Here is a 13,845-nt window from a genome sequence, read left to right as displayed (position 1 = left end):
ATCTCAATTCTGTAATGGTTTGCGGTGCACACAGCTCCCCTTTGCCTGGTGTATGTGATTAGAATGCAGTGTGTGATCTGCAGCTTATTGTCTTCAGGCTTCTGCAGCCGCTGTTATCCGTTCTGAAGAAACAACCTCTCCTTCAGCCGTGGTGCAAGTTCATTTTGATAGTTTGTAATACATACAGTACTGTACATACAGCCTGCCTATTCTCCTATATGTGACAGCTGCCCTGCAGAAAATCAAAAACATAATTTTACTTATGCTGAGCCTATAATCCTTTGAATTATAGGATTAAAATGTGAAAACATTCTTTGAATTGTACCTATGTCACTCCGGCTGTGAGATGCTTATCTTTATCTTTTCCAGTGTGCACGGTATGATAATGCATTTGCAGCAGAAATCCTCATTGACCGTGGGGTTAACGTAAATCACCAAGATGAAGAATTCTGGACTCCTATGCATGTTGCTTGTGCATGTGAAAACCCTGATATTGTCCTTCTGCTGCTATTTGTAAGTACCCAGAAAAATTCTGTGATCTTGCGCATATATATATATATATATTGAGAGAGAGAATTCCACAGTATAATTGTGACAACTGTTTCAACATATTGAATATGTTATATTTATGCTCAGTCTCTTAATATCATTACAGTTAAAGCTATGGACATCTTTGGGTGCACTTTTCGGACTAAAAATCATTTTTGATAATTGGGATGTAATAAAAATAAATAACTGCGGGGTCTCTGATGGCTTGATTCTCTTGACCGCTGACATCCCCTTTAATTTAAGTTTATTTTATTTTGTCATAAAGAGGTTCGGCGGGGATCCGGCTCAACCCGTCAAATATTCTGAGTAGCGGCAGGACAAACACGCAACAGTTTTTGTCCAACCGATTCTCAGGATATTTTTGCCTGGTTTAGACAGAATCTCCACCAGTCCCCATTATAGTGAATGGACCCGGAGTTCTCAGTAGTGCATGGTAGCGCTCAGTATTTAGGGATTCAGCAGGCTGTTCCCGACTGGTAGTGTGTTGCGCTGATTCTTTTACTTGGCCATTTCTAAAAGCTCTGGCCCATTATTAAAAGCCCCTCCTACATATAATAGGCCACGCCCAACAAACACTGTACAGCTGAAATTCTATAGTTGAGGCCTGTCTCTACATATCATACGGAGAGGGGGGGGGGGTCTGTCCTGGCTACACTGCCTGCTTATACAACAAGCTACAGCCAGGAAGCTCCTCCGCTCTCCTCCCTCCCCAGATCCTGCTCAAGGCCTGTGGTCCCCCCCCACCATCTGCCTCTCGCCCGTGGCCTGCTGCCCCCTTTGGCCATCCTCACCCAGCTCTAATTCCTCCTTCTGCAAATGGCAGGGGGGGGAGCCGGAGCATCTCCTCTCCTACATAGCGCCCCATACCTCTTACATCCAGTGATGTTACCTTTGTTGTAGACGTTCTCTTTCTTTATCTTCTCCATCTAGACCAGACCGCCATGATGATTTTTCAGCCATCTCCCGTCTCTGCAGAGATTGAGAAACAGACATTAGTTTCCCACATTTCCATCATCTTCTGAGCACCCTTTCCTGCCACCCCCAATACTATACTGCAGATTAAGTCCCCCTGGAAATACTACTACCACACAGATAGTGCCCCCTTCAACAATTATTGGCACACAGTGCTCTAAAAAATAACTGCGCCCAGACACTAATAGTATAAAGATAATGTCCCCCAAAAATTATTGTGCTAAGCTGATACTGTGCCAGGGCGCCCCCCAAAGTAACAGTGCTCCCCAAAATCCCACCAATAGAAATAATTATCTGCCAGAGCACACTTAGTAGTAATAATGCCCCTATAGTGCCCATACTAGTAATCATGTTCCTCATAGACCCCCAGTAGTAGTAAAGCTAATACCCCCTAGTAGTAATAATTCTCCCTATAATATGACAGTACCGTACATGAAATACCCCCGCTTAGTGCCCGCAGTTGAGCTAATGTCCCCATAATGTATGCCAGTATAAAATACCCCTATATAGTGCCCCAGTAAATGCCCTCATAGTGCTCCTCTCGCCCTTTCCCATAGTGTCCCCCATAATATGCCAGTAAAAAATGCCCCTTCTAAGTGCCACCATATGCCCCAATAGTGCTCCACTCCCCCATAGTGCCCCCAAATAATGCCCCATAGTGCTGCTCTCCCCTATAGTGCCAGTAAAAAATGCCCCCTTAGTGCCACCAGATGCCATAATGCCCCCCATAATGTGCCAATAAGAAAAAAGCCCTTTTTTGAGCCCCCACTTCCACATAGTGTCCCCAAATAGTGCCCCCAAATAATGCCCCTATAGTGCCACCAGATGCCCCATAGTGCCGTTCTCCCCTATAGTGCCCCCCATAATGTGTCAATAAAAAAAAAGCCGCTTTAGACCCCCCAGATGCCCCCATAGTGCTCCTCTCCCCCATGGTGCCCCCCCATAATGTGCCAGTAAAAAATGCCCCCTTAGTGCCACCAGATGCCATAATGCCCCCCATAATGTGCCAATAAGAAAAAAAGTCCCCTTTAGAACCCCCACTTCCCCCATGGTGCCCCCAAATAATGCCCATATAGTGCCACCAGATGCCCCATAGTGCCGTTTTCTCCTATAGTGCCTCCCATAATGTGTCAATAAAAAAAAGCCCCTTTAGAGCCCCCAGATGCCCCCCATAGTGCTCCTCTCCCCCATGGTGCCCCCCCCCATAATGTGCCAGTAAGAAATGCCCCCAGAGTGCCACCCCCAAAAAAAATTGGGCTATAAGAATTGTCAGATGCCCCCATAGTGCCAGCTCCCCCCCCTCTCCAAAAAAAAAAAAAAAAGAAAAAAAATAGAAAACACTGATACTTACCTCCATCAGCAGCGATGTGATGCAGGCTCTTCCGGCCTGTGTCCCTGCTGTGTGCTGCCCGGCTCAGGCGGCGCGATGATGACGTCATCGCGCCGCCTGAGCCGGCCTCTGATAGGCTGTAGGCATTAGTGCCTGCGGCCTATCAGAAGAACAGGGGAGGGATACGCCTCTCCCTCCCCTGCCGCAGCACAGGCATCTGTATCGCTGTCCTGAGGACAGCGATACAGATGGATATGGAGATGAGCGCTTCCACAATGGAAGCGCTCATCTCCTACTGCCCGCCGCCACCACCGCCGCTGCCGCAATTACATCCAGGGCCGCGCCGCCTGTGGTGATCGACGGTGCGGCCCTGAGGGATAAAAAAAAAAATGTCTGGTTGTTCTAGGGGGGGTCCAGACCCGCTGGACCCCCCCTGTAGGTGCACCACTGCAGTTGATTAGGACATGTATCACAGTACCTTTCACATACAGTGGGATGCAAAAGTTTGGGCAACCTTGTTAATCGTCATGATTTTCCTGTATAAATCGTTGGTTGTTACGATAAAAAATGTCAGTTAAATATATCATATAGGAGACACACACAGTGATATTTGAGAAGTGAAATGAAGTTTATTGGATTTACAGAAAGTGTGCTATAATTGTTTAAACAAAATTAGGCAGGTGCATACATTTGGGCACTGTTGTCATTTTATTGATTCCAAAACCTTTAGAACTAATTATTGGAACTCAAATTGGCTTGTTAAGCTCAGTGACCCCTGACCTACATACACAGGTGAATCCAATTATGATAAAGAGTATTTAAGGGGGTCAATTGTAAGTTTCCCTCCTCTTTTAATTTTCTCTGAAGAGTAGCAAAATGGGGGTCTCAAAACAACTCTCAAATGACCTGAAGACAAAGATTGTTCACCATCATGGTTTAGGGGAAGGATACAGAAAGCTGTCTCAGATATTTCAGCTGTCTGTTTCCACAGTTAGGATCATATTGAGGAAATGGAAGACCACAGGCTCAGTTCAAGTTAAGGCTCGAAGTGGCAGACCAAGAAAAATCTCGGATAGACAGAAGCGACGAATGGTGAGAACAGTCAGAGTCAACCCACAGACCAGCACCAAAGACCTACAACATCATCTTGCTGCAGATGGAGTCACTGTGCATCGCTCAACCATTCGGCGCACTTTACACAAGGAGATGCTGTATGCGAGAGTGATGCAGAGGAAGGCTTTTCTCCGCCCACAGCACAAAGTGGCGCTTGAGGTGGGCTAAAGCACATTTGGACAAGCCAGCTTCATTTTGGAATAAGGTGTTGTGGACTGATGAAACTAAAATTGAGTTATTTGGCCATAACAAGGGGCGTTATGCATGGAGGAAAAAGAACACAGCATTCCAAGAAAAACACCTGCTACCTACAGTAAAATATGGTGGTGGTTCCATCATGCTGTGGGGCTGTGTGGCCAGTGCAGGGACTGGGAATCTTGTCAAAGTTGAGGGACGCATGGATTCCACTCAGTATCAGCAGATTCTGGAGACCAATGTCCAGGAATCAGTGACAAAGCTGAAGCTGCTCCGGGGCTGGATCTTTCAACAAGACAACGACCCTAAACACTGCTCAAAATCCACTAAGGCATTTATGCAGAGGAACAAGTACTACGTTCTGGAATGGCCATCTCAGTCCCCAGACCTGAATATAATTGAAAATCTGTGGTGTGACTTAAAGAGAGCTGTCCATGCTCGGAAGCCATCAAACCTGAATGAACTAAAGATGTTTTGTAAAGAGGAATGGTCCAAAATACCTTCAACCAGAATCCAGACTCTCATTGGAACCTACAGGAAGCGTTTAGAGGCTGTAATTTCTGCAAAAGGAGGATCTACTAAATATTGATTTCATTTCTTTTTTGTGTTGCCCAAATTTATGCACCTGCCTAATTTTGTTTAAACAATTATAGCACACTTAGAAACATAGAAACATAGAAACATAGAATGTGTCGGCAGATAAGAACCATTTGGCCCATCTAGTCTGCCCAATATACTGAATACTATGGATAGCCCCCGGCCCTATCTTATATGAAGGATGGCCTTATGCCTATCCCATGCATGCTTAAACCCCTTCACTGTAATAGTTTATTGGATTCTGTAAATCCAATAAACTTCATTTCACTTCTCAAATATCACTGTGTGTGTCTCCTATGATATATTTAACTGACATTTTTTATCGTAACAACCAACGATTTATACAGGAAAATCATGACGATTAACAAGGTTGCCCAAACTTTCGCATCCCACTGTATGCCAAGCCTCTTTATTTGTCACTGCGAGGTTGTTATTTCCTTTTCCATGTTGTTTCTTTTCTACCTTTGAAGGTCTATCATATTTCAGTTTGATAACCTCCAGAAAATATAGATAAACAATTATGTACATTTTGTAAATGAGACAAAAAGTCTCATAAATGGAAAAAAAAGCTTCTAAGAAGATTGATTTCCTCATTGGATCCAATCAATATTAGAAGCTATATTATGAAGAGACCATTAAGGGAACCAGAAAACCAGACAACACATAAAGGATTCGGCAGAGCAAAAAGCCCCAAGTAACAAAGAAGAAAATCTGAATCTAGTTATTACCAGTTCAAATACTTAGCTACATGCTGTTCTTAGATGTAGGAGTAGTAAGAGACGGGTGTTCTTGTTAAACTCAAAGTGACAGGTGGCCACGCCCCTTTTCCTGCCCTGGCCACCTGTCACTTTTCCAGCCACTCCTATTCAGGCTGCGACTCAATTAAAGGGAGTCTGTCACCTACATAACATGTTTTACACTGATGATATAGCTCTATGGGAGGCAAATCCATAACACTAGTGGTACCCATGTTTAGTTTTTCAGAGCCTCCAAAGTACCTAAAATGAAGTTTAAAAAATATGCAAATTACCTATCGCAAGTGTCCAGGGGCGGAGAGTGTGCTGCAAGTGCTCAGTACTCCCCACCTTACTTGCTCCTGACTCCTCCCCTCTGTATCGTCCGGCCAGCCCTGTATCCTTGCGGCGTCATTCTCATCTCCATTCATAATCTAGTGCCTGTTCCCTTAACCGCCGGGTCCGGGCATGCGCAGTACATTGCCCACTGTGGGCAGAGGCATACTGATATGCCGTGCGCATGCGCCAGTTACGTACACCGGCGGTAAAGCGCACAGGCTCTGGATTATGAATGGAGACGAAAATGACCCAGCAAGGATACAGGGCTGGCCGGACGATACAGAGGGGAGGAGTCAGGAGCAAGTAAGGTGGGGAGCACTGGGCACTTGCAGCACACTCTCCGCCCCTGGGCACTTGCGATAGGTAATTTGCATATTTTTAAAACTTTATTTTAGGTACTTTGGAGGCTCTGAAAAACTAAACATGGGTACCATAATTGCTATGGATCTGCCTCCCACAGAGCTATATCATCAGTTTAAAACATGTTATGTAGGTGACAGACTCCCTTTAAGTTTTAAAAATAGCTTGACTTTCTGCGACCTTCAGAGACACGACCGGACACGTACCTATCTATCTTCTAATATCTATCTATCTACGCCCTTATTTTTGCCCACGGCGTCCATTTTGTGAAATACGGACAATCCATTTTGCGAAGCGCGTCAGGGTATGTCCGAGCATGTTGAAGGCATGTTCGGGCATGTCCTAAGATGCTATTTAAGAGCGACAGCCGCAGAACACAACTTTCCAGGGCGTCAATTCCGGCTTTTGTCTTTCCGCGCTACTTCAACAGCGGCAGTTTTTAAGTACCCAGCTTTCCCAAGTATGGATGCTTTACAGCACCAACGGGTCCTTCCTGGATTGAATCCACTAAGGGCTCTTTCACACCTGCGTTATTGTCTTCCGGCATAGAGTTCCGTCGTCGGGGCTCTATGCCGGAAGAATCCTGATCAGGATTATCCTAATGCATTCTGAATGGAGAGTAATCCGTTCAGGATGCATCAGGATGTCTTCAGTTCCGGTACGGAACGTTTGTTGGCCGGAGAAAATACCGCAGCATGCTGCGCTTTTTGCTCCGGCCAAAAATCCGGAACACTTGCCGCAAGGCCGGATCCGGAATTAATGCCCATTGGAAGGCATTGATCCGGATCCGGCCTTAAGCTAAACGTCGTTTCGGCGCATTGCCGGAGCCGACATTTAGCTTTTTCTGAATGGTTACCATGGCTGCCGGGATGCTAAAGTCCTGACAGCCATGGTAAGTGTAGCGGGGAGCGGGGGAGCGGTATACTTACCGTCCGTGCGGCTCCCCGGGCGCTCCAGAGTGACGTCAGGGCGCCCCAAGCGCATGGATCACGTGATCGCATGGATCACGTCATCCATGCGCATGGGGCGCTCTGACGTCATTCTGGAGCGCCCCGGGAGCCGCACGGACTGTAAGTATACCGCTCCCCCGCTCCTCGCTCCTACTATGGCAACCAGGACTTTAATAGCGTCCTGGGTGCCATAGTAACACTGAAAGCATTTGGAAGACGGTTCCGTCTTCAAATGCTTTCAGTACACTTGCGTTTTTCCGGATCCGGAGTGTAATTCCGGCAAGTGGAGTACACGCCGGATCCGGACAACGCAAGTGTGAAAGAGGCCTTACTAATGCCGTATAGCTGAATAAATACACTGCTCAAAAAAATAAAGGGAACACAAAAATAACACATCCTAGATCTGAATTAATTAAATATTCTTCTGAAATACTTTGTTCTTTACATAGTTGAATGTGCTGACAACAAAATCACACAAAAATTAAAAATGGAAATCAAATTTTTCAACCCATGGAGGTCTGGATTTGGAGTCACACTCAAAATTAAAGTGGAAAAACACACTACAGGCTGATCCAACTTTGATATAATGTCCTTAAAACAAGTCAAAATGAGGCTCAATAGTGTGTGGCCTCCACTTGCCTGTATGGCCTCCCTACAACGCCTGTGCATGCTCCTGATGAGGTGGCGGACGGTCTCCTGAGGGATCTCCTCCCAGACCTGAACTAAAGCATCTGCGAACTCCTGGACAGTCTGTGGTGCAACGTGACGTTGGTGGATAGAGCGAGACTGTCACGAGGGTATCAAGAGCCACGTCTGACTCCGTTATACCCGGGGTCAGGAGGTCGCAGCGGGTGGCTGCGCGCTCTATATCTAAAGATCACGTTGTTTCTTTGTGATTGTTTTCTGTGTTTGCCTTGCTATCCTTTTTGTCTCAATCAGGGATCCGTAGCTTCTCCTCCTCAGCTGTTTCTTGTCTGACCACTCCCAACCTCCTTATATTCTCCCCTCACTCTTCTCTAGTTGCCAGTTATAGAGCTTCCGGCCTGGACATCTATACTGACCCACTGGAGTTGTGAATCCTGGTTGTCGTTCCAGAGTGCTACCCTCCGGATCCCTGTTGGGCTTCTTGTTGTCTCCCGTTGTCACCCACCTGGGATTATATGTTTAGTCTGTATTGTCTGTCCTTCCCTTGGTGTTTTCCTTTAGAGCTAGTGGTGCGGACTAGTGTTCCCACCGCCCTGTTCACTATCTAGGGCTCAGCTTAGGGAAAGCCAGGGCTTTAGGCACGTGATCGGCGTACGGGTGAGGAACCCATCTAGGGACGTCAGGGCAGCCAGGCGCCAGCCGCTAGGTGAGTCAGGGGTCACCATCTTCCCTCTCACTTGGGCAGGGCCTTCCTTGTTCCCTCCCTCTGTGTCACGTATGTGATAGTCACGCCGACCGTGATAGAGACATGATGTCCCAGATGTGCTCAATTGGATTGAGGTCTGGGGAACGGGCGGACCAGTCCATAGCATCAATGCCTTCGTCTTGCAGGAACTGCTGACACACTTCAGCCACATGAGGTCTAGCATTGTCTTGCATTAGGAGGAACCCAGGGCCAACTGCACCAGCATATGGTCTCACAAGGGGTCTGAGGATCTCATCTCGGTACCGAATGGCAGTCAGGCTACCTCTGGCAAGCACATGGAGGGCTGTGCGGCCCTCCAAAGAAATGCCACCCCACACCATTACTGACCCAATGCCAAACCGGTCATGCTGGAGGATGTTGCAGGCAGCAGAACGTTCTCCACGGCGTCTCCAGACTCTGTCACATCTGTCACATGTGCTCAGTGTGAACCTGCTTTCATCTGTGAAGAGCACAGGGCGCCAGTGGCGAATTTGCCAATCTTGGTGTTCTCTGGCAAATGCCAAACGTCCTACACGGTGTTGGGCTGTAAGCACAACCCCCACCTGTGGACGTTGGGTCCTTATATTACCCTCATGGAGTCTGTTTCTGACCGTTTGAGCAGACACATGCACATTTGTGGCCTGCTGGAGGTCATTTTGCAGGGCTCTGGCAGTGCTCCTCCTGTTCCTCCTTGCACAAAGGCGGAGGTAGCGGTCCTGCTGCTGGGTTGTTGCCCTCCTACGGCCTCCTCCACGTCTCCTGATGTACTGGCCTGTCTCCTGGTAGCGCCTCCATGCTCCTGACACTACGCTGACAGACACAGCAAACCTTCTTGCCACAGCTCGCATTGATGTGCCATCCTGGATAAGCTGCACTACCTGAGCCACTTGTGTGGGTTGTAGACTCCGTCTCATGCTACCACTAGAGTGAAAGCACCGCCAGCATTCAAAAGTGACCAAAACATCAGCCAGGAAGCATAGGAACTGAAAAGTGGTCTGTGATCACCACCTGCAGAACCACTTCTTTATTGGGGGTGTCTTTCTAATTGCCTATAATTTCCACCTGTTGTCTATCCCATTTTCACAACAGCATGTGAAATTGATTGTCACTCAGTGTTGCTTCCTAAGTGGACAGTTTGATTTCACAGAAGTGTGATTGACTTGGAGTTACATTGTGTTGTTTAAGTGTTCCCTTTATTTTTTTGAACAGTGTATTATCGACAAATATCAACTACATATTTCTAACAACTTACAGTATATTGAATAAAAATTGCAGCCAGCTATATTAGACTGAATGGGATTTTGATTTGTTTAATTAAAGTACTCCCTTCACAAGTCCTGGGACTTCTCTTATAAGATCTCAAAAGGCCGCAGCTATAGCCAGAAGACTGTATGAACAGACCACTCCACGCTGTTTGTACACTTGTTTCGATTTGTCAAAAAATCCTCAAAGAGCCAGAATAACACAGTTAAATCTAGCTACTTCATCTATTAACTGTCTATAGAGCTATGTTTCAAAAATATACAAATATAAATATAAAAAATAAATAAAACTATAAATCTACCAGACCATAGGAAATTTTCTTTGTTACATAATTATGTTTAATAAAAATTGAAGGCGTACATGATTTATGCAAAATGTCTTTATTTATGACGCATCACGGTACATTTTTTCAACAACACAGTAGGGTAGACACGTTTGTACGTAATTACAGCAACGTATACATAATTGTTTAATGCGCTTTGTTAGAAAGGAGCGTACAACACGGTCATTTTTTCTAAAATCACTCGTAAATATTTTTAATACATTTTCAAAAGACATTCCTTTAGCGATACAATGTAAGATATAGATGCAGTAATGTCTGCAGACCGAACTAGCGATGTCCTGTATTTGTCTATTTCGATATCTTATAGTCTTAACATTTTTTGATAAAAATTTCATAAATTCGCCAGGAAATATTTCATTCGCAGGCAATAATCCATAACTATAAAAAAAAAATTGATACGTCATTCGGATATAATATAATTAAAATCCAATGCTTTCCCCGCAGATACGTATTTACAATATAGTCAGCTGGACGGTTGATGATTTTATTTTCCGGTAATATATCACACGGAAATACACCTTTAAATATGCGTCGGGCGTGAAAGTCGGCTTTGATAACGCAGGTAATTTCATAATTATTCATCTTATTGAAAATCATATAAAACCTACCTTCTATTGTTTATTTCAATAATAATTTCATGGATGGACTATAGAATCATATTGTTTAGCACCGGCTCAGCAAATCTAATTTCAGCTCTGATATTTCCGGTTTTTACCAGAGAGAAATGGCCGCCGGGTTCTTGATCCAGTGATAAATCAAAAGCGAACAAGTGTAACCATTCAAAAATTCTGACCGATCCACGTATAAAGCGTCAGCCTTTTGCTTCCCCGAAATGTGTACAAGCGACATATATTCACGAACGGACGATTTGTCTTGAAAATTAGGCTGAAACGTTTTTGTAGGTATCTGTTGTCCGTCCAAATATAAGCCGGCATAATTCACATTATAGTGATTGAAGCACAAAGGATTTTTTGGGTAATTCCCTGAAAATGATTTGTTGTCCACAAAGGCTAGTATTACAATTTTTGGGATGTTTCCCAGAAAAAAATATTTTCGTGGTTAGATATGCGAGTACCGGCGGGAGCGCTATATACTTTAAGCAACGCGCATTCGACCGAGTACTTTGCGTTAGTGGTTAACAGAGCGCGACTTTGTCTGATTCTCACAGCGGGCGATACTTGAACTCTTTTGACAAACAATGAAGCGTGCAGTATTTGGACTTTAAAATGGATCGCCTCGGCAGACATAAGACAGAAAGTGTCTTTGTTTCTGGTCAACGTTATCTTTAGATCTAAGCCATTCAGTATTAACTTTGGCTGAATAAATACAGTCAGGTCCATAAATATTGGGACATTGACACAATCCTAACATTTTTGGCTCTATACACCACCACAATGGAATTGAATTGAAACAAACAAGATGTGCTTTAACTGCAGACTGTCAGCTTTAATTTGAGGGTATTTACATCCAAATCAGGTGAACAGTGTAGCAATTGCAACAGTTTGCATATGTGCCTCCCACTTGTTAAGGGACCAAAAGTAATGGGACAAGTGGCTTCTCAGCTGTTCCATGGCCAGGTGTGTGTTATTCCCTCATTATCCCAATTACAATGAGCAGATAATAGGTCCAGAGTTCATTTCAAGCGTGCTATTTGCATTTGGAATCTGTTGCTGTCAATTCTCAAGATGAGATCCAAAGCGCTGTCACTATTAGTGAAGCAAGCCATCATTAGGCTGAAAAAACAAAACAAACCCATCAGAGAGATAGCAAAAACATTAGGCGTGGCCAAAACAACTGTTTGGAACATTCTTAAAATGAAGGAACGCACCGGTGAGCTCAGCAACACCAAATGACCCGGAAGACCACGGAAAACAACTGTGGTGGATGACCGAAGAATTCTTTCCCTGGTGAAGAAAACACCCTTCACAACAGTTGGTCAGATCAAGAACACTCTCCAGGAGGGAGGTGTATGTGTGTCAAAGTCAACAATCAAGAGAAGACTTCAACAGAGTGAATACAGAGGGTTCACCACAAGATGTAAACCATTAGTGAGCCTCAAAAACAGGAAGACCAGATTAGAGTTTGCCAAATGACATCTAAAAAGCCTTCACACTTCTGGAACAACATCCTATGGACAGATGAGACCAAGATCAACTTGTACCAGAGTGATGGGAAGAGAAGAGTATGGAGAAGGAAAGGAACTACTCATGATCCTAAGCATACCACCTCATCAGTGAAGCATGGTGGTGGTAGTGTCTGCACGGTCCCACAAGCGAACGTGGATCTGGCGGCGAGGGACTGGAACAAGGGGATACTAGTATAAAAGTTATCCACGTATAGGTGGTAACCCTTATCTAGCAGTGGGTGCATAAGGTCCCACACAAGTTTCCCGCTAACACCCAGAGTGGGGGGGCATTCTGGGGGTTGAATACAGAATCTCGCCGCTCGTACACACGAAACTTGTAAGTGTACCCTGAGGTACTCTCACAAAGTTTGTACAGCTTCACGCCATACCTTGCCCGCTTTGAGGGAACATACTGGCAAAAAATGAGTCTCCCCTTGAATGCAATGAGAGACTCATCAACCGCGACCTCCCTTCCAGGTACATAGGCCTCCATGAATTTGGCCCCAAAGTGATCGATGACCGGCTGTATCTTATACAGACGGTCATAGGCAGGATCACCTTGGGGGGGACATGCTGCATTATCTGCATAATGCAGGCATTTCCGGATGGCCTCAAATCGGGAACGTGTCATGGCCATACTGTAGAGTGGGGTCTGGTAGAGGACGTCCCCACTCCAGTACAGCCTGACACTGGGATTTTTGACTAGGCCCATATGCAGCACGAGGCCCCAAAATGTCCTCATCTCGGCTGCACTGACCGGGGTCCAGCCACCGGGCCTAGCCAAAGACGAGCCCGGGTGTTGAGCGACGAACTGTTGGGCGTACAGGTTCGTCTGCTCCACCATCAGATTTACCAGTTTCTCACTGAAAAAAAGACTGAAAAAGTCGTATTCAGTGAAGACCACTGTGTAAATCTGGATTCCTGATTCACAAACAAAATCAGGAATTGGGGGCTCAAAGTTCTCTGGGGTACACCAGACAAGTCCACCTGCAGGGGGCTCAGGTGGACTGACCTGGTGGGCCGGAAAACTAGTACGAGCCCCAGAGCTGCTCGTACTAGGCTGGGCCACAGGGCCCATAGCATGGGGGTCCCCTCGATCCGCCACCTTGGGGGCTCATCATCGCTTGATGATGAGGAGGATGCGGATGACAACAGGAACGTGGGGTCATCCTCATTCTCACTGGGGCTCTCGGACTCGGAGGCAAGGAGGGCGTATGCCTCCTCGGCTGAGAACGTCCGGCGGGCCATAGGGGAGTGTGTGTCTGCGTGTGTGTAAATCTTTATTAGTTGTGTGTGTGTGGGGCACGGGTGTTCACGCACTTACCCTATAGCTATAAAAAAAAAAAAAAAAAAAAGATCCCTAACTAAAAAAAGTTTAAAAAAAAGGGTAAAAAAGAAAAAAAAATACAAATGCGCTGTGGGGCAGGGTGGGCAATGCGCTAACAGTGGCCAGACGCAAAGAGTGCCGGCCACAGATAGCGCATGTAAAGAAAATAATAAATTGCACCCCCAAAAAGTGTGTGTGTGGGGTGGGGGGGTCAAGCTGCAGCACCCCTGGGGGGGCGGGGGGGGGCCCTGGGTCACA

The 13,845-nt window shown here is 45.8% G+C and overlaps 1 protein-coding gene across 1 annotated transcript in view; it reads left to right on the top strand.

Moving 5' to 3' along the window:
* MYO16 (myosin XVI) overlaps positions 1-13,845 on the top strand; it is a 441,642-nt gene that overhangs the window by 3,693 nt on the left and 424,104 nt on the right. Inside the window, exon 3 of the mRNA XM_040422330.1 lies at positions 370-513. Within this exon, the coding sequence (XP_040278264.1) occupies positions 370-513 (144 nt within the window). The remainder of the gene's footprint in view (positions 1-369; positions 514-13,845) is intronic.

This window comes from Bufo bufo, chromosome 3 (assembly GCF_905171765.1).
Source record: "Bufo bufo chromosome 3, aBufBuf1.1, whole genome shotgun sequence".
Classification (NCBI taxonomy): domain Eukaryota; kingdom Metazoa; phylum Chordata; class Amphibia; order Anura; family Bufonidae; genus Bufo; species Bufo bufo.
The sequence above is the reverse complement of the archived record's forward strand: the minus strand, read 5'-3'. Positions and strand labels throughout refer to the sequence as shown.